At 36.0% G+C, this 22,223-nt stretch overlaps 1 protein-coding gene across 2 annotated transcripts; it reads right to left on the reverse strand.

Annotated features, from left to right (window-relative positions):
• Positions 1-668: 668 nt before the first annotated feature.
• Positions 669-21,819, reverse strand: LOC104249289 (DNA damage-binding protein 1). Of its 2 annotated transcripts, none has more exons than XM_009805683.2 (19): positions 21,518-21,819; positions 21,130-21,178; positions 15,676-15,735; positions 15,469-15,560; positions 14,765-14,816; positions 14,559-14,621; positions 14,412-14,461; positions 13,228-13,303; positions 12,716-12,925; positions 12,440-12,546; positions 12,202-12,310; positions 10,475-10,675; positions 10,170-10,385; positions 7,632-7,742; positions 4,709-4,984; positions 3,533-3,807; positions 2,808-3,159; positions 1,751-2,038; positions 669-1,600 (listed from the first exon to the last, which is right to left on the reverse strand). In XM_009805683.2, exons 1-19 carry the CDS (start codon positions 21,619-21,621, stop codon positions 1,019-1,021), a joined length of 3,273 nt encoding a protein of 1,090 aa, XP_009803985.1. In that variant the 5' UTR covers positions 21,622-21,819; the 3' UTR covers positions 669-1,018. The 2 variants fall into 2 exon arrangements, with proteins under 2 accessions (XP_009803985.1, XP_009803984.1); XM_009805682.2 differs by having other exon boundaries at positions 15,676-15,750.
• Between the last annotated feature and the right edge of the window lie 404 nt (positions 21,820-22,223).

Genomic DNA, 22,223 nt, shown 5'->3' on the forward strand with positions numbered 1-22,223 from the left:
ATTTAACTTAAATCTTGCTCAAATCTACTCCAAATCACTTCAAATTTAAACTTTGAACTCCTTTTGATATTTTCAATCAATTGGAACAACACCCAATCCAAACAACGAACAAACTCAAAAAAACCTATTTTCGAAAGCAAAACTTTGAATGACCTTCAATGGTGGACTTCTACTCTTCAATTTCCTTACATTGCAACCAAGTGACATAAGGGGAGAAGCAGAAAATACACTGCCCCTTGAAGCATATGTAGAAAATGTAAGAAGAAGATAGTGAAACCAATGGTTGTGAGAACACAAATTTAACTCCATAGCTTTTAAAAGCAATGGTTGTAAGAACACAGATTTTGAGTTTGCTAATGCTTTCAAAATATGTACAATATGGATTAGGTTGGGTAAAACTTAAAAATATGAGCCATTTTTTGTTATGGTGTAAAGTCGGTGCATTTTCTTATAATTCTTTTAATTAATATAATTTATGTATTCAGATGTATTATATAATTTCTCTGAAGATTGCTATATTTTTGGGGTGTTTTTCGGTTGAGAAATTTTTTAACTGAAAATACAAAATTTATGTGTTATAATCAAGTTTGTTGAGTTATATTAGGAATCTATTATGTTAATTGATTCACTTACCATTTAAAAACAGTGTAATCCCCTGTTTCATGCCGTGAATACAATCAAATACAATAATCTATCCAATTGTAATCATATGTTTCACGCCATGAATACATTCGAATACACTCGAATACAACAACTGATTAGCTGGACTTCCCTGATTCACGCCTATTTTTGCTATTGTATTCATGAATACAGTAGTTTAAATACATCTAATACATCTTATAACAAGAGAAGCTGTAATATAGCAAATGGTATCTATAGATAGCTAATTACCACTAAAAGATAGTGTTTTATGAAAATCTCATAAAAAAACCATAACTCAATAATATGGTTCGCTTAGCAGAGAAGTTGAAATGTGAAATATTACACGCTGGGGAAGAGGAAGACCATTAAAAAATAACTAATGCAACCTTGTCAACTCTTCCACTCTCTTCATTAGTTCCTCAACAGGAACTGCCATTGCTTTAGAAATATCTTCCATCCGGCTCCTGCTAAGATCTAGGAATGATTCAATCAAATCTCCGTCAAGAAAGTTTTTAGCTTCTACAGTTTTCTTCTCATTGTAAAACGACCTCCACTGCTCATGGCTCAGTCCGCCTACACCCTTTATCACTTTCCTTAAGCTTGTCTGCAGCTTTTCCAAAAATAAATACTGATCATGAGGAAGCGAGGCAATGACCCCAATAACACCATTCACTGTGCCAAATATAACGGTAGGTATCTGGCCAACATCTGAATCTGGCAATCGCATGACAAGTGAACCGTGTCTAAACCTATTAACAAATTCACCAAGGTGGTATTCACCAACCACTTCAAGACGGCTGCGCTCTTCATCTGTAGCACCCTCACTATTTTTCCTGACCGTGAAAAGGTTAAAGTTGTTCTCCGAACCAAGATAAATGTCATCGTCGAGAATCTCGACAGCTGACATCCAATTTGCATTATAGTCCCGGGCTCGCTCCTCTATAGCACCCTCCTCGTGCTAAATAGGAACAATATTGTGAATGTCAGCAATGACTTCTTATTGAAGGAAAGACAAATTAGGTTAAGCATAAGAAACTGGTAATTGAGAGTACAATTGTAGCTTAACTTTCTAAAGCATTAGAATATTATATTTACTTACAAAAGTTACCTTGAAAATCAGTAGAGAAATGGACTTCATCAAATCACCAACGACAATAAAATCCCCACGTGTTTGAACATAAAGAGCCAATATATGACCATGGTGTCCACATTCTGTCTGCAATTCTCGGCTGCCACCATCTTCACGCGAGGCCCACTTGTACAATTGAATCTTCTGATTGATTGCAGCAAGCAGTTTCCCATTGAAGGCATTTAGAGAGTATACAGCTCCCTTAGTTTCCTTCTCTGCAATTAGTTGGAGCTTTCCATCTTCAACTATAAAAACTAAAATTCGGCCCTGCAATTACTCATCATTTAAGTACCTTAAATAACCATAAAAATGAACATCAGTGAATTAAACAAGCCCAGAAAAAAAAGTTGACTTCATTACATTGAAGGCATATAGTAACAAGCCTATTAGTTTTGACTTGAAACAAAATTATATCAAACAAAACAGCCTTAAGGTGTAAAAATTGCTTCCAACCACGATTTCCTCCTTCAATAAAAGATTAGTTTGCTTAATCTAGCTACTGATGATATAAACTCAGCTCCTTTCCAAGCAATTCGTAAAGATTATCTGATGTTCTATTCACTCCTTTTTTCCTTTTTATTTAGGTTTTTTTTTTTTTTTTTTTTGGGGGGGGGGGGGGGCTATCATGTGATGTTATAATCAATATTAATCACAACAGTTTTTGATGTATTAAATATCTTCTTTATATCACTTCAGCAATCCTCCTACCGTCCCATATTTGTTGTCACATTTCAGTTAAGCAAGGAATATAAGAATCTAGTTGAAACTTCAAAACAGTTGAAAGAAAAGATTATCAAGATCGTAATTTGCCTTAACCACGTCAGCACATCACCAGTCTCAACAAAAAAGAAGAGCCAGAAAAAGTGGGCATGGTGATGGAAAGATGATAAAGTTCAACCAATAGGTATGTATCAGATGAATTTGAGGAAAACAATATGGCTCAAAACCCAAAATCTACACAAATCGATAGTTCATCACAAATCACAGGATCTAAGCAACAATTACAATTAGAGAAACTTTTATCAATGAAACTTACCTTGGTAGGTTCATTTTCCTCTGGCATCACATAAGCAGTGCCAACGCAATAATACACATTACTGTCATCAGAAAAGGAGCAGCTAAGTATGGAACAACCATATTCAAATTGGTCAAGGGGGTAAGTTGATATGAACTCAAATGTCTGATCATCTAACAGGCGGACAAAATGCACTTCAGGATCATCTGCATTCGACTGAGTATACTTGACGCTGCATAGAGCAAATGTCCTGGTCTGCTCTTGATGGCTGATCCGCCGTGCATGCTCCCCGAGGGGTATTGAACGGATGTGAAGCTTTTGAATTTCATCAATAGTGCCAATTGTTAACTCTCCTTCTTTTGCAATTGCGAGGCTGTTGACAAAAGAGAAATAACTATTAAAGCTCTTATGCATAGAAAATATAGGACACAATTAATAAAAGATACAGAAAATTGCAACAATTTATGATTTTCTAACATTCTTTGACTGACAGAAATGGAAGATCTAGCAAAAATCAACTCTAACATTAGCTTGTAATGATATGTAGAAGACATTTTAATTCTTTAACATGTTGACCCCAGTAATAGGTGTCTGAGGGCTGAGCAAGCAATTCATTCTCCAAAATGTAATTAAACACTTAAATCAATAGACAGAGATAGAAATTTCCAATAGAGTACCACATTCAATTTTTAAGTCAACAGACGCAATGTTGGCAGTAAAATTGAAGAAAAAGAAGGAACAATTACCTGTCTGGAAAAGCTGCAACATTGAATGGGCACATGTGACTAACTTCTTTTAGATTTACATTGCTATAAAGCAGCTTCTTGTTACTGCTGTAAATAACTGTGGGCCTATCGGAGGCAGCAAAGACGTGCGTAGCATCTTTAGATGAGAATGTACGAAGTGTTATGGGCTGGGTTCCAAGAGACACTTTTTTCCTGTCTGTCAGCTCACCAGTACTCATGCTCAATACATAATTCAAGAGATGACCATCTCCCAAAGCACATAGTAGATAAGATATCTGAAAGAGAGAGTTTTAGACCCCCAAAAAAGGAAAGAAACAGAGGTAAGAGAACATATTGGAGGAGGGCAGCATAAAAAATTTCATGGCTATTGCCTGATCCATTCAAAACCCTATTCCAGTATCAGTCAATCAAATCTGCTGGTGTATACTTTCTCTCAGTCTTGCCATCCAACTACACTAGTTCACTTGATGAAAGATGAATTGTACCCAAATTGGAAAGAAACATAATCTAGTTTAATGCTTCCAAGGATTCCTACTGTTCATTGATTACAGCAGCTTCAGGTCTTGATTTTATTTCATTTTATTTTCTTGAATAACCATAGCACAATAATAAATGCTTCAGTGTTGATGTTTCATTTTTGGATAAAGTAATAAATGTCATTAAAAGAAGGGCAAAAAGCTCACTCATACTAGTAGTATATCAAAAAATAGAAAACCTTACAAGAAGACATGGTTTTCCATGAAAGACACCTAACCTAATCTTCTACAGACTACAAGTAGGAAGCTCGTGGGTGCACCCCAAAAAGAAAAAAGGGAAAAGAGACTATTTCTCAAATGTACAAGATCTTTCTCTAGTCCATCAAATGCTCTCTTGTTCCTCTCCATGCGCTCCACATAAGTGCTAGAGGAGCATGATTCTAGAGCACAATTGACAACCATCCCAACGATAACTCATGTTTGGCTATAAGCCTATAGACAGAGCTTTATCAAAGAAATTAAAGAATAAAAAAATCTATAATCAGAGACCAGAAGGCAACCCCACCATTAGCCCAGTTGTTTCCCTGGTTTCTGCCCAGGGAAGCCCAAGATATCAAACCCAAAACCCCTGTGCTTGTCATTCCCCAAAAAGAAAACGGGTAGTTGAGGCATACAAGGCGACTAAAGATAGAGGACATACCCCTTCGAAGGAACACATAAGAACTGAACGAGGAATTATCTCCCCTCCTAGCTGTTCCTTTGTAATGAGATTCAAGTCGGGAAGTGAATATATCCTGACACTTATGTCTGTCCACATTCCAACTGCTGCAATTTGACTATAGTTTGGATTCTCACCAATTGGATTTATGTCCAGGCATGAGATATCATAATCCAACTTGGCATATTTTACTTCATTTAGCACCCCATCACCAATTTCTAGGTAGACCAGATGGCCACCCCCAGTTGCCAACAGTACCTGTAAAAGAAAAAATAGCAGCACATGAGCTAATCGGCAGAAGAGTGGATTAACAAACATTTGCAACTAACAAAGGTAAACCATGACCCCCCCCCCCTCACAAACAAAAAGGAAAAAGAAATTATAGCTTTCAACAGACATCCTAAGGTGTCAGTGGCTGCCACAATTAACCAACATCCTGGTGAATCGTGAAATGGTTCTATTGAGCAATCTGAAACATATTCCTTTTATTTTACAATTTATTAACAATTTCTGCTTCTAAGTTTAACTAAAGAACAAGCAAAGAAATTCAAATAATTCTATTAAGTGATTTTACTATTTAAGTCTTTCATGTTCTCCATAACTTTGAAAAACTAGTTACTCATTTGCTCAAGATTTCTTCAACTATATTATTGAGAGGTCTAAAGAAGCCTATCTCTAGCAAATTATGTTTAATATTCTGAAGGAAATCACAACTCACTCTTGTTCCACAAGCTGAAGTGGTCTATGTATTAGCTTAAAGATTATGCAGGTCCTAATTCATATTCAATTTTTAAATCCGGAAATTGTGTCACCCATTTGGCTTTATACAATAACTCTTACGCATAGAAAACAACATAGATCAAAAAAATATAAACTCCCTCATTTCCAGTTTATGTGAAGCTATTCTTTTTTTAGTCCGTTCCAAAAAGAATGACCCCTTTCTTAATTTGAAAAAAATTTAACTTAAATGCCCATTTTACCTTAATGAATAGCTTTTATAGCAACAAATATATTACCAGATTTAAGATCAAAGTTTCAGAAGCCTTACAACCACAGTCCACACAAACGTTATGGTATATGTTTAAGACCATATGTACCTTATTTAAAAAAAAAAAAAAAAAGACCACATGTTTCAAAGGCCATCCTTTCGTTTTTAAACTCCACATCTAAGTCAAATAGGTTCACATAAATTTGTGTGTGTGTGGGGGGGGGGGGGGGGAATAAGTTCCTTCTATAGTAAGGAAAATTTTGTGAAAGTTTCGTTCTTAAACTCCACATCAAGTCATATAGGTTCACATAAATTGTTTTGGGGGGGGGGGAGGGGGGGATTAAGTTCCTTCTATAGTAGCGAAATTTTGTGGAAAAAAACTGAACAACCAGTCCCCTTTACTTGACCAAGCTCTAGATCAAAAGAGAACATGGCGAGTTTACTCATGTAATTAAACTGTTATTATATGGAACTACATATGGATGCTTTTCTACCTTTGTTGGGATGCTACTAACTTGAATCTATTCTTTCATCTTATAATCTATTATATTGATGGAAGATGATACCACCTTGCATTTCTAGGGCAGCTTGGAAGGACAGAAACCGATGCTTTGAAGACCAGAACTCAACTGTTATTTGCCAAATCGAGATGTCCACAAAGGTTAAATTTGTGTCATGGCTTTTAGAATAATAATGCTAATTCCTTTGTGGACTCAAACATTCTCTACATTAGAAGGAATCCGAGTCTTTATCTATACATACATATGCACTTTCCTAGTACACAATTTTATTTAGTCTGTTTTTTTGATTGGTAAGAGTAAGAAAATCTTCTTAGTACCGTTTAATGAAAATTTTCACGTTATTTATCAAAAAGAATCTATGAAACTGATGAATTATGTATTTAGACATTCTTTGTTACTAATGTGTTAACAAAACAAATAAAGCACATTCTTTGTTACTAAAGTAAAAAATCATATAAAGCACATTTTTTGTGTATATATAATTTGAGGCATATCTGCCTAATGTTCAAAAATTTCATTGTGTTGTTTCTGCGTCGGTATCCAACTCTGTGAGGCTGTTATTTAGCTTGTTATTCCGTGTTTCCTGATTCCTGGCAGAGATTCACTTTTAAAGGTGAAACCCATCTTTTGGTCAAACACAGCACAAAGGTCAAACACGGCACATATTGGAAACAAGACCTTCTAGGGTAAATCAATCACTAGATTGTAACCTAGTGATGATTTTCCGTAAACTGATGTATAAAAATATAGCTATAGATAGGATGGTCACAAATATGAAGGAGAACAAGAGGTCAAGGAAATTGGGTTTTTTCCAAAGTCAAAAGAAGAAATCAAGTATCATAAACTTAAAAAAGACAATACAGTTGCTATTAACTTACGAGCTCCAGTTCAAAATGAGTTCTGCACTTTGTAAAAGTAAATTCTATGAGCACAATAAAAAGATTCAGTGTTATAAAATAATCGAAGTATAGCTTTCCTTTTCTAAGTCAAAAGCAATGGTTATTGCAACAAGAACTAATCACGAAAATTAGTAATATCTGGGGAAAATATACTTCATTCAGTTGGTATACAAAAAGATGTCACTGTTTAAAACAAGAACTTGGCACCAACAAAGAAAATGAGAGTAAATGTCCCAAGAAATAAGATCTTGAAGCTACATAACCTAAAAAATGCATAATTGTGCATTGGAATCTGTGTCCAATCGCCACAAGCATGTAACAACCAACAGCTGTCATTGTCATAGTTATTCGGTCTCTTGTTTTTTCCTGGACGGGCAGAAAAACTGCACAACCATGATATATAAAAGCTATTCGACATTTGTTCTAAAACCAATCATCAACAGGCTGTTGCCTGTCTCAAACTATTATGAAGTCATGGATAAATGCAAGAGGTAAACCTGAGTGGCATTAGCAGTTGCAACATTGACTGAGTAGCCGGCCGGAGCAAACCATTCGTTTTTCAGATCTCTAGAGATAGAGCTGACCAATCTTACAGAGTTAGAAGTAACCTGCATGACAATTTATGCGCAACTATCTTTGAATACAGAGTGTCTAATGTATTCAGCAAGAAATATAAAAGAAGCTTTCCACAGATGGTTAATGACAATGTTATACCCTAAGCAACCAGTGTTCGATTCAATCATTACTCATTATAGTCTACAAAATTACTGCAGAGAGAGAGAGGTTATGGAAGATTCTGGTTTCTCAATTTTAACTCTCTCAATGAAGCCAAATAGGGACATACTAGCAGTAACAAGACAATAGCAGTAACTGACAATCTCAAATATGACAGCGCAAAGAATAGTATTTGTTCCAACAAATCTCCCCTCATCCAACGAGCACATAATAACAAAACAAGATGCAGTACAACTTAAGAAGCATGTAAAAGATGACACATATATGAACTTTGACAAAATTTACGCACACAACTGGCGATTAACCTAACAAAAAAGAGATGATACTGAAGGAAGATGCTTCTGAAATAATATTTTCTCATTTCTAACTTTTGTGATCTTAAGATAATATCAATCATAGTGGAAACACTTGATAATTCTTCAAGACTACCAGTTACAGTAAGCGCATAACAGACCAGAAAGAGTACCAACAAGAACTAGTGGAAACCAGTGAAGTCTACACTCTAGAGAAGGAAAGAATTAGTTTCACAATGTAACGACAGACATTTTGTATAACCTAGTATCTGTATAGAAAGAAATCATCTTCCTGCAGATGGCTACCTACAATTTATAGATTTTATAATCTACTGAGCATTTCATACTTGAAAAATCACACCAAATAACCCAAAAAGAAAGAAGTTGAACATACCAATTCCATATATAGAACCTAAAGTATAATCCCCGGACAGATCTATATTACCAAATCACAATTTTGATCTAATCATAAATGTGTCTCAATTCATTACCCAGAGGTAGATAAGAATCTTATACGTAAGATTGTTATGAAAACCATAGACACATGAAAAATGCAACCAGTGGTGGGGGTAGTAGTTGAGAAGTATGGTTTTATGGAATTGGGATGGAGAACTAGAACTATTACAGTTCCATTTGGATGTAGCATGTGGAGGAACAAAATGAAGGGGTGGGAGGACTTCAATGGTAATATCTTCTTTAGGGTTGGGGATATTAACTTTTGGAATCACAAGTGGTGCGGGGAAGACTCCTTGAGGATTTCATTCCCTAATTTGTACAAAGTTTCGAACCACAAGGAATTGACAAGGAATTGACAGTCCATTAGATTCGGGGAGCGTGACGGGAAGTACTTTGAGATATGACGTTTAGAAGAAATCTGCAAGACTGGGAGTTGGGAGAGTTTCAAAGGTTAGTGGAGCTACTTTACAAGCAAATCAGACCTCACTTTAATAATGACTCATGGAGATGAGCGCTAAAAAGTGATGGTTTGTTCACAGTCAAATCTCTCTACCAGAGTTTGTTGGTGAGGAGACACACTTTCAACGTTTATCTATATGGATTCCTAGGGCACCTCGGAAGGTGTGCGTTTTTGCATGGTTAGCAGCGGGAGGAACGATTTTGACAGCTGAGAATCTGAGGAAGAGAAACATTACTTATGTCAGTAGGTGCTACATGTGCAAATGTTCGGGTGAAGAAGTTGATCATATATTGGTGCATTATAGAATGGCATTGGGTTTGTGGAGGGTGGTCCTGAATTACTCTGGTGTACAATGGGTGACGCCAGGTACTGGTAGAGATGTGTTGCATAGCTGGGCTGGTAGACATAGTAGAAGACAATAAAAGGCATGGAAGGTTGCTCCGTTAGCTGTTATGTGGGTCGTATGGAGAGAGAAATAGGAGAGCTTTTGAGGGGATTGAAAATGATTTTGTATACTTGAGGAATAGCCTTTTGTCTTTGATTGCTTTTTGGTGCACCCTTGAAATTCCTACTTGTTTAGATGATTGGGTGCCTTTCATAGAGAATCATGTTATGTTGTAGATTCACTACTTTTTGGTATACCTCTTGTATACGGGAGCCTTTCCCAATTTGTTAATAATACCATTTACCTTATCAAAAAAATGCAACCAGTGGCGGGATAAGTTATACTGCCCTCTGTAAGTGTGAAAGAGCCTATACTCTTATTTAATTTCCTTCCTTTCATTTTTGTCATACCAAGTCCATTTAGTTCTTAAAAACAGCTTGCCAATCCTTCTCATTTTGTAGAATCCTTCATCAGTAGTAGTGAATAGCTGATTATTCCATATTGTCCACATCCATCCAGTGGCAGAGAGTCAAGGAGATTGATAAAATAAAAAATCTAGTCCTATTTACGTCTCATATTTTATTCTCTTACAATAACATTGTTCAGAATGACATACATTGAACACTTGCAAAAGCACCTGGATGGTAGATTGATGGATAAAATACTTCTTAGACTCAGAAAATGATCTACTCAGCACAGGGCATACCTGTACAAGCTGGTTGTATATCGCATCATGACAAAACAAGGTCTGGACTTGAGAATTGAAGCCTTCTATCTCAGTTTCTTCCAGCTCATCCTCAAGGTTCATAGCTAAAACACGTGTCTCGCTAATGAAGCTAACAACCAAGAATGTGTCATATGGATCATCAGTAGCTGATCTAAGAGACCACATTCCTTTGATCCCTTGTAGTTCCACAGACGCCTGTAAGTAGCATCGCATATAGATCAAGTTATTGTAGCAATAGGAATACATAAAAATAATTCACTCAAAAATACTTTAAATGACAAGACCTGTTCATTTATTCCAATTCCATTTCGAACAATACGAAGTGAGCCATCCTTATAGGCTCCAGAGCAAGTCACGACCTGACCTTGACCTTGCCTCTCCAGGTCAACAACACAGAAGTCCACAATTGGTCCCAAATTGACATATCTCTCTAGAACTTCCACATAAGAACCTTTGGCATCGGGCTGGAGATTGAGCTTTACGAGCTGAACGTGAATTCAAAAATATTAGTGGAACTGCGAAAAATGAAACATGTAATGTGAAGCACCAAAGGAAATAGGCAACCAAAATTTAAAACCTCAAAGTTCCAATGAATCAAAAGCTACTATACAGAGATTTACAAAATGGGGATGTAGAAACCAACTTACTGCACCAATATGCACTCATATAAGTAACCTGAGACTCATAACACTTCAATTAAATAATGCAATGCGAATACAGCAACAGATAAAATTCCTATAAGTCAGATCAAGTTATGAAATCATCAACCAATATTTATTACAACTATTCTGACCTCTTAGCAAAGAACCTCCTTCAACTCTATGGTGTTAATTAAACATAAAACTACATCCAGATCGAGATAAATCTAGTTTGTTTAGTACATGTAACACAAGAATTTTCACATTACAATGTTAAACGGTTAATTGTGAGCAAAATGCTTCATCTAAAGTCAAGCGCAATTTGAAACCTATGGCAAGTTAATTTTTTTAATACCCTCTATCTAATGAGATGAATTTAACATTTGTATTACAGTTTAAAAGTAGATTCTATTAGTAAAATCTATAAGCCAATTGCTAGTCAAGTAGGTCACATTTAACCTCGGGTTAATGGTATACCGTCATACATGCAAACTTAGCAGAAAATAAAGCACGGAAGGAATATATTTCAAGAAAAAACTGCAATCTTTAAAATTCATGCAGGCTTAGTGAAAGATCGAGCACAATGGAAGAAAAATGTCAACACACCCGATATCAACTAGTCAGGAATAAGATTTATAGCGCAATTGGCCAGGCTGCAAAAATAAGCTTATTTTGAGAAGTGCTTTTCTTAAAAGTACTTTTGGTGAGAAGCAGTTTGTGTTTGGCTAATTAGTTTGAAAAGCACTTCTGAGCAGCAATTAGCGTTTGGCGAAGCTTTAAAAAACTGCTTCTAAGTGTATTTTTCTCAAAAGTGCTTCTCAAAAAAGTGCTTTTGGAGAAAATCTACTTTTTTCTACTTCTCCAAAACTGCTTATGCTTCTCCTCAAAAGCATTTTTTTTCCTTCTAGAAGCTTGGCCAAACACCTCAAATTGAGGCCAAAAGTGCTTTTGGCCAAAAAAAAAAAAAGCACTTTTGGCAAAAAATAAGCTTGGCCAAACAGGCTATTATTGTTGGTAGTTGGTACAGTCACATTTGTCCAATATTTGCTAGGATCAGTTATTATCATGTTAGGGGAGTTCTAGGCGAGTAGAAATGTTGAAAGCTTCTAGGGTTAAAAGGACCTAATTCATTTAACATTGGAACGCGAGGCGTAGTGAGGATTTAGGTAGCCAACTCCAACTAGCTTGGGATTGAGGCTTAGTTGTTGTATAATGATACTTAACTCACTAAGCACAAATAATTATGCAATTCAGATAAAACGTGCATAGCAAAGGGTACATATTCCTTTTCAATCCACAAGATGAAACAAGCAATGGCACGTAGGTATAAAATTTCACATTAGTTTAAACTTTAATTCAACAGTTTAAAGTACCTGTGAATCTCCATAGCTTGACCCAATGAAGACAAAAGCATTGTCTAGGTATGATATGGTTGATGCAATAGAAGTTTCTCCCAGTAGCTCAATTTTGAGTCCGGTAACTCTGGGAAGTAAGATTAAATCTGCGTTAAAAATTTTATTCCCAGCAACTAGGCAAAGATACAAGACAGCAGTTTGGTCCCAGCAATTCAGCAAAAGAATAAAAGACATAGTCCAAAAAATGCTGACTCACTTTTCCTTTTCATGAGTGATTACAAGTAGCTGAAGAAGCCCATTGTGATCCCCAAGCAAATATCGAGAACCATCAGCATCAACCCGCCCATATGCTCTTGTGATGGACTTGAAAGGATAAATAAAGCATTGGTGAGACAATATCTCATTCATATATTTAATTAACAGCTTCTGTGAGAACGATTAGGTAAAACCTTTTAAAGGGCTTATTCGGTCGAAAAGGCTGGGGTGGTTGTACACAAAACAAAGAAAATTAGTAAGTTATACATATGCTTACAGGTCTAATTGGGATAGCCTTAAAAGCTGAAGCGCTACAGTAAACTATGGTTTCTTCTCCAATAATCAGTACACCACACAGTGGCGGAGGTACTGGTATTAGCAAAGAAGCTCCATTATCGAGATTATTCTGAGCCCATGGCCCTTCAATAAAATCTTTATCCTTCAACGACACCTCATACGTTTTGACATGTCGGGCGTCCTTGTTATCCTGCCAATCAAACGTAAAGGTCCAGGACTAGCATCAGAATGAAGTAATTTAAACACAGAAAGAAGACACCACCATGGCAGTTGTGCAAATTTGGTGGTTCAAACTCCCTCACCCTCCATATCTTGGTTTTTAAAAAAGAAAGTGCACGACGTCATTCTATAACCAAGTGCTAACAACAAATCCAAGACTTAAGGGGCCAATCAAATTCCCAAGATGATATGAACAAAAGTTTTTACCATAATGACAAAATGAAAATGGTAAGTTAAGCATTATGGCTCTAAATCATTTTTAAAACCACAGACCTGATATAGAACAACAATTGTAGGCTTTGGGCAACCATATAAGAATTTAATATCCAAAACTTGAAGCTCCTCAAGCCTGGAAAAACCACAAAACAATTAACTATCGGTCAAAGAAGAATAGCTCCCATGAGTAACAACTTGAGATCCCTGGTGAAACGGTCAGACCTACTATTCAGCAATTCTCCTATATAAAGTGTACGATACAATTCTTAGGAGCATAATTCAGATAAATGATCACTACCAAAAGACATGATGGTAGGTTGATACACTAAATGAGGTCACACCAGGTGTATTTCCAGCTTTGCCGAGACCAACCACAGGAAATGATGCAATAGAGAAAGAACTTCAGTTTCTTAGTTAGAAAAACTTAAATAAAGAGAACTCAAAGTGCAGTAATAAATATTCAAAAATGAAAGCAGCAGTCCAGAAATCCTTGAAACTTTACATCTACAGCTTCAATTTAAATAAGGTTACGGGAAACAAACATAAAAAGGTGAAACAAATGAATTTTGGAATGCCATCACATACAGAAAGGAAGATTGCTATGAATTGATCTGCTGAAGGACAACAAACAATTTCCCTTTCCTTTCCTTTCCCCTCCCCCTATATATTAAAAAGAATTTAACAAAAAGGATAACAAGCAATTGGTTTCTACAAGTTCGCTTCCTGAAGTCATGACCTGGATCTTTTTATAACTAAGGTACTTGCTAGCTCCCACCAGCGCAAGTACTAGGCTACGACACGATAACCCTGCCGAACAAGGCTAAGGCAGATAGGAAGATATCACCTATTTTTTGCCTCTTCTGGAATTTGAATCCTCGTCTCCTATGACTTTACCACTCATTGACCGCTTGGCCACACCCTTGAGTGTGGTCCTTACTTGGATTGTTGATTTTAAGAATGATGTCACTATTGTTCTTTTTCTTTGTTTGCTCCTACAGATACAGCATCCATGCACCCTCATATCAATCCCACAGGCCTCATCCATTATAATTTAATGACAGAAAGGAGCATTTAGCAATTAGGCAGGTAGATATGAGTAGGTAAAATGGTCCGGCTCAAGAAAAGTAAACTGACTCAAGGGCTAGAGAATATTTAGCAAAAGTAGAGGACGTTACTTCATTTAAGGAGAAAATTGTAGATAAGTTAGCTTCACAATCTTGTAAAGGTAGATCTGAGGATACCTGATGTTAAAGGCTTCCTTCAGTTGGCCTTTGTTATCAAATGGAATAACCTGTTGACAGTGAAGTCCAAGTGAATCTTTTGCAAAAATAAAGATACCACCACAGAAGCTAATCCAGCAAACATTATACGTCTTGTAATGACAATACCTTAAATAGTCCATCATAAAGATGCAACCCGATCAATCTGCAGTCTGGGTCGATTATACCAATCTACCAAAAGAAAGAAATAGGGTAAACAACAAATATAAAATAGGGTATTGACTCATTGACCAAATGAGAAATCAAAAGATATATAATACCAGTTTGATCCTCTAAATTATAATAATATTTAAGGGCATTTCGAAATATAATACCTGACCGTTATCGGTGGGACGGCCTATTCGATCTGAGACATCTCCCATTGCTCTACATAAAGGACACCAAAAGAAGGGAAGTCTTTGAATTTGAGAAACAAAATATATCCACTCATTAGAAAAGATATGGAGCGCACCGCTACGAGTACAAACAACAACATACCCAGTGTATTCTCCCAGGTGGGGTCTGGGAAGGGTAGTGTGTACGCATACCTTACCCCTACCTTGTGAAGGTACAGACATATTCTTGAAATAAAAATTAGATAAACATACTGCTGCGAGTAATGAAATAAAAATTAAAGAAAAGAAAACCTTCAGCAACTAGCAAAACCATAAGGCATATAAAAGCTAGACCAACTCCTGGTATTAAGTAGCAAGAATGTTTTGTGAATAAACAATGACATTTTTTTGGCTAACTTTTGAAGGAGTTTCCACAGAGACCAAACAAACTGTCAAGGCTTCTATAAAATGGTCATAAAGATGAAGTACACTGCACCATGATTCATGTATGTCAAGAGGACATATTCTTTTTCTTTTTTCTTTTGATAAGTAGGAGGATATAGTTCTATATACACATGCTTTCAATGGGGAGTTGGAAATCTAACTGCAATGGATTGTCAGATTTTATTTTTATGAAAAAACTTTTATATATTTAAATTAGGCATTTTAACCCACCAGGAAGAAACACAATTTTGCAGACTAACCTTGTGATAACTTCAGATGCCTCAGCATCCCATTGAAGGACACAGAATTTATATCGCTCCGTCGCAATGAAGAGAAAATCTTGTGTTTCACCCTGCCAGGATACCCAGGGAACACAGTTTGACATATGGCTAAAGAAACTTTTTCCTTGTGTCCAATATATTTTGAAGGATAAAAATGAGCTACACAATAAAAAGATGTCAACTCACGTGGGGACGGAAAAGCTCGAGTGTCGCGATTCTCCCATATATTGGCACATCTAACATAGGCTGCAGACAAATACACTAAACTGAACTTAGATTTTGCAATATTCTAGAACCAAAGACACATCACGTTTATAGACAAAGAATATGATCTAATCAAAGCTTGGGACAGAAATAAGATACATTTACCAGAAAAAAGAAAAGAAATATAAAACGGTCAGCAAAAATACAGGTGAACTAAAGATTGCGAAAAGAGAAAAGGAGAGAAAAAAAATCTTATAATACAAAAGGCTCTTTATATAGGACTTTAGGCTACTAGAAATAAGGATTAAATAAATAGATTATCTAAATACCAAGTTTCCTAGTATGACACAATAAAAACTAATATAAAATCTAGAACATGGTACCAAGTTGCATTAATCAATGTGATTCTTTGAGTTAACAAAGAATCAACTGACCAACATCAAGATCTTGAAGCGGAAACAATGATTAGACAGCCTGATTTCAAGACATGAACATATCTGGAGGTGTAGAACTCAATAATCAAGTGATTCAATAACAAGGTGAAAAATAAGATTCTGCATTACCAAATTTACTTAATCAAAACAAGAAAATACCAACTTCAAAACGACTTAAAATGTGATCCGGTTTTGAAGGGAAAAATGGGCAAATTTACAAATGGGATGGGTATTATTTGAAGAATCTTAACATAGAAGTTCCAAATGTCACCACTTATAATCAATTAACATGATAAAGAGGCACCATCAATTGAGAATAAAGATGAAAACTATCACCACCTTACTTGGAACAAAAGCGAGGATAAAGAAGAAGAAATAAAGTAAATTGCAAATGGTTGTTGTAGCAAAATACATGAACTAAGTTCTCTTGTTTGATGATCACAATTCCTATTCTAAAATGAAAGTAAAATCTTCGTTCTACGGGAAAAATATAATTAAAGTAAAAACCTACCAAGAAAAGGAAACAAGAAATCCCTTCCAGGAAAGGAACAATAAACCAACTTATTAAGGAAACAAGAAACTAGAAGTTAAATTTTTGGAAGGAAACAAGATGTCATATTCTCAGAAGGAATCTACAAACTTGAGCTTCTTGGGCCTCTTGGGCTTCTTAAAAGCAAGTCCACATGTTTGAACTTGGGTTATAAACTTGACCTTGACCAAAATTCATAAAACTCATCCTCGAGTATAAAAGCTCCACAAATGGCACAAGATTAGCGACACTCATGATCGAAGACACCCAATTCACCGGGCTCAAAGTTGCATTTCTCTAACTTCTTATAGAGCTTCTTCTTGAAGAAAGTAATTTTAGCATGTGGCCGAACTACAACTCACTTTTATAGTTGTAACTAATTTTTTCCGAGGAATCCTCCTAAAGTGACTATCAAACTTCAAGTCAATCTAAAGTTATCTCTATTGGAACCTTATGAAGCTTAACAATCTCCATGTTCAACTGTAACCTGGGGAGCATACATGAAAACCTTTAAATTAAGCATGGATCAAGGAATATCTTCTTGAGAATAGATCAACAACAATATTTGTAGTCACATATTTAAAACATATTGTAGCCACTGATTGTAATATTGTAGAGAGTTCTCTTGTCCACACATTCTTGCCAAGATCCATTCTTTTAAGGCACTAAACAGTTTGAAACTAAATAGATGCTCAAACTCTCCCATGTTGGCTACTATACCCCTTGTCCTTGCAACTCTTCATTGAAATATGGAATTATGTAGCTTGCTACCTTGTAAAAATGCAGTCGAAAATCAATCAATATTATGTAGAATCTCATGCATGGGTGGATACTCATGTGCACCCACTTACAAAATCACATCATCAAATCTTAGGTAACTTCTCAACTTGTGGATTTAACACATGCTCCTTTTTTTTGCATTTCCCTAGCCACGTCAATGTTCCAAAGGTTCTTTGTTGATAGGACCAATTATTTGCGATTTGGTCATTAAGAAATCATGCGTAAATTGGCTCAAGTTAGTAAGTTCTTCTGCATGCAATGATATCAAAACTAATATTTTTCGTAAATAAATACTCCCTCCATTCCAATTTATATGACACACTTTCTTTATTAGTTTGTTCCAAAAGAACAATACATTTCTACATTTGAAATCAATTTAACTTTAAACTTTTTATTTTACCCACTTTACCCTTAAGGTGAAACTTCTATAACCATACAAATGTCAGGGCACCACAAAGCTTTTACCCTTTAAGCTTCTTTAAGAACCACAAGTTTCAAAAGTTTTTTCCCTCTTAAACTTCGTGCTGAGTCAAATTACCTCATATATATTAAAACAGAGGGAGAAAGCGTCAAGGTACCCACCATGATAAGCACACCTATCATACTTCTGCGGTTTGGCAACAATAGACGACAAACATCCATATGCATAACATCACACCAAATAGAGTTCTTATATATTTATTTTTTTAAAGTTGTTGCCATGTGACCAGGAGGTCACGGGTTCGAGCCGTGGAAACAACCTCTTGCATAAATGCAGGGTAAGACTGCGTACAATAGACTCTTGTGGTCCGGCCCTTCCCTGAACCCCCCGCATAGCAGGAGCTTAGTGCACTGGGCAGAGTTCTTATGTAGTCTTCCAACAACAAAAAGAACTAGGTATCGATGAGTTATCTACAAACATCAACATTCTGAAGCAATTATCCTGTAAAGGTGTTTTTGAGGTTCGGTTGGCAAACTAAGTTTAGTTACCGTCTCAACAACATATATGCAACTTCCACCATCGACGATCACCGAGCAAACCTTTTTATTACAAGTACTGGGTGTGAAATAATCTGTTATAAACTGGATGATCTTACCTTCTTGTTCGATCACAAATTATTATCTCTTCCTCGTTGAGCTGTCTCAAGCAGTCACATAAAAGGAAATAACTTCTTAACCCTTCTCATCGGTCTTAAGTATTCCTCATCTTTCTGCCTCTCGTAACATTAGAGGTTCCACCGTAGTTCACTTGGGCTTTTTTAATAACTTCCATCTTTTCAACCCAGCATCCTTTTTTCATTCCATGAGTAGATTATCAAGCATGCTTTAATACCAAATTTATGTGATTCTTTCGGCTAAAAAAATCAACCATGATCAAGATCTTGAATTGGAAACAAAGGTTGGGACAGAATGATGAAACAAGCGTATCTCAAGCTAAAAGACTCGAAATCATTCAAAACAAAGTAAGATGAGATTATAAACTATCAGATTAACTAATTACTCGTTAGAAACAAGCAAAAACTTGAGAACAGCTTAAAACATGAGATGGTTTTGCATGGTCAAATAGACAAACTTGCAAATGTGATGGGTGTTTATCTAACAGGTCACCATTTGAAATCAACTAACGTGGTAAAAGAACACCACATGTAACACAATTGAGAATTGAAACCACATAAGTGCACAAAATAATAATAATAACTATAAGGCGAAAAAAATCTACAAAATCATTTACTCCATCTTGAAAATCTCTCACGTACATTTCCTTTCTCTCAAGGATTCACTGATAGATGGATGGGTCGCATTCATCCTCTAATCTTCTTTTTTTCTTCTAAAGCCTAGTTTAACATCATATCCTTGCATGTAGCTAGCATTACTCACTTAATCCAAACTGATCCAATATTTTCTATCGTAATTGAGTAGCCAAAGTAGTCAACATTTTCTTCCAGTAATTGTACACGTTAAACCAAATTTTTAACCGTACAAATAGGTCCCTTTGATGTTTGCCAAGTGGGGAAAAAACATACCTTTCTGAAGGCTCTAACGTGTCCCTGTTCTTGGTAGTCTATGGGGGAAAGACTACATCTAGAAATTCAACTATCTTCACATTCCAATGCTAAGCAGCTTGGTTTGACGATACAATGTTTTGCTCATAGAGTAATTTCATGAGGTACTGAAACTAGTTTTTCCTAAATCTCAATCTCAAACAATTTCAGTCTTGTAGCTTAAGTACTTGAGCAATTGTCATAGCTTCTTGGCTTCATATGCTAAAGACCACGAGAAGGCGTTGGTGAGGGTATTTTCTCCACAATACCTAAACTTCCATATACTGATCATGTTTCTATCTCACTTTAAACATGATTTTGCACAAAATTCTTCCAACCCTCCATAGTATTTCTCCACACTCAGCACCAACAAGGCAACGAGATGGTTCACTCTTCCAACCCCCTCAACCCAATCCTCTTGGAAACCTTATTATTCAATTACTACTCTCCAAAAACTTCGCACCTCATTGTCAAATCCACTTCACATTGAGGCCTTCATATTGTATTGCAGATATGACCACTTTCCAATTCGCCAAGTGAAACTATTTTGTCTCATCCTTAGTATCGCACTTAAGTTTCCTCTCAAAATCGACTTCCAGAAACGCTAACAAACGCATTAATTGACATGCAAGATGTCGAAATACTAAACATGCTCTTGATTAATACCTTCTTGCTTCCTTTAAACAAATAATTCTATTGTCATCACAACTTTTTCTACATATTTTCAATCACGGATTTCGTAGTGAGCAATCTTTTACATGACACTCCTAGTAGTAAGTCATAAGAAATGTCCACCTAGTAATTGACCACTAGTGCTGGAAAACCATGCCAAATATATAATTTTCATAAAGGATATTACGAAGGAGTCTCAGTGTGATAACCACAAAAGAGATACACAATTTCCTATAACTGCAAGTTTACACTAAAAATCTAGAACCTTTACATGATTAACCTAAGAATGTTCTAAACAAAAACATGCTAAATGAGATTCCAAAGCCAATCGACAAGTGATGTACTAATTGAAAACAATAGCGAGATCATTATCAATCAAAACTTGGAACTATGGTGAGGCACCGAAAAAAGAAAGCAGTACAATACACACACACACTGAAAGTTTAGCTTCAATAAGACAAATGGTTGTGTGATGACACTGGACATTGTAGCACCGAAATGCAAATATTTAAGATATTTAAGCTCGATCTTTCAACATAATTGTATGATAGATTAAGATGTAACAATATAGAATTAAATAGTATATGCAACTTGAAGGCATATACTCTTCTGGGTTTAACCATTCAATTAGGCTAATCGCAATTCACTTTTTCTTAAATTTAAATGACCCAATGTTCACTTATTTCCTGATTAAAACAAGGGATATTACACTGAGGATACTGCAAGTGTTCAAGTCATCCAATGTACCAACTGATTTTCTTTTCAACTGTTCTATAGAACAACTATTTATATCATTTTTCTGAAAAAAGAACTGTTGGTGTCATTCTTTCTTCTTTCTTTTCCCAAACCAAAAGAGTACACCAGAATTAACCTTCCATTACTAACTTGGTAAGCTCCAATTTAAAACAGGCGTCAGAATTGGATAAATTATGCCCAAAATATGAGTAATTGCTTCAAAGACATAGAGACATGTCAGCCAAAACAAGGAAAACTTGTTCACCTGTAAGCCTTGGGGAGTGAGTAAATGAATCTCGATTCGAGTACATTTCCTAATAAAAAACAAAATTGAGTAAAAGAATTAACAAATTAGTAACCAATTTTCACACAAAAATGAATAAATTAAGAAAAGAATACAAAAAAGAAAACACTCTGTATTTAATTATCAAAGCCGACGAACTACGGATTGTAAAACCCAAAAATAGTGAACTCAGAAATGCAAATTAACAATGGGCCGACCCACCAGGAAAGCCCCAATACTTGAGCACAGTAGTAGGTACAATTGACTAGAAAAAAAGTACTCTACAAATAAAACAAGCGAAAACCCACAAACAACTATAGCAAATAGGCAAAAAAAAAAAAGGAAAATAGGAAAGCTAGGGCACACGTACGCAATGATAAGATTGAGCTCGTGAGGAGCGGTGAAATTGCCAACACAGGAATGTGTAGCGTTCGTTGGCTTGTGAGCCGTAACCACATAGTTCCATATACTCATCTTGTTAACTTCTTCTAGATATCGAAATCCCGCGCTACGCGTACGAACCCTAAGACCCTTTTTGTATGTATAGGACAGTCGTGAGTTCAATCAGTTGAAAATAGAGAGTTTTGAAAGGGGGGAAACGAGACACCGCATTTATATATATCGACGGTGAACTTAGTGAAGAGAAACATCTATCCTCTGGACTGATTGTACACCGAAGACCAATACGATGTAGTTATTAGTTAAAATAGGCCACACAGGCAACCTAAAATGAACACTTTGGGCTTTTTAGGGCTCCCGCCACAAAAATGGCTTGGTCTTTGGCGGAAAAACTTGCTACAAGTATCCTCAAAAAATTGTACGAGCGAACGCTTCCATTTAACTTATACCCATTTTTCATAAGTTTTAACTTATACTATATCGTTATTAGTTAAAATAGGGCACACAGGCAACATAAAATGAACACTTTGGGCTTTTTAGGGCTCTCGCCACAAAAATGGCTATGATATCGTTATTAGTTAAAATAGGGCACACATGCAACATAAAATGAACACTTTGGGCTTTTTAGGGCTCTCGCCACAACAATGGCTTGGTCTTTGGTGGAGAAACTTGCTACA

Source organism: Nicotiana sylvestris, chromosome 2 (assembly GCF_000393655.2).
Source record: "Nicotiana sylvestris chromosome 2, ASM39365v2, whole genome shotgun sequence".
NCBI lineage: Eukaryota > Viridiplantae > Streptophyta > Magnoliopsida > Solanales > Solanaceae > Nicotiana > Nicotiana sylvestris.

Excerpts from the sequence above, each read along its gene's own strand:
- LOC104249289 (XM_009805682.2), bottom strand. The coding sequence starts at position 21,621 with ATGAGTATATGGAACTATGTGGTTACGGCTCACAAGCCAACGAACGCT. Across the intron at positions 15,561-15,675 it reads TCGAGCTTTTCCGTCCCCAC|GGTGAAACACAAGATTTTCT; the intron begins GTGAGTTGACAT and ends GTATCCTGGCAG. Across the intron at positions 7,743-10,169 it reads TATACAACCAGCTTGTACAG|GTTACTTCTAACTCTGTAAG; the intron begins GTATGCCCTGTG and ends ATTGTCATGCAG.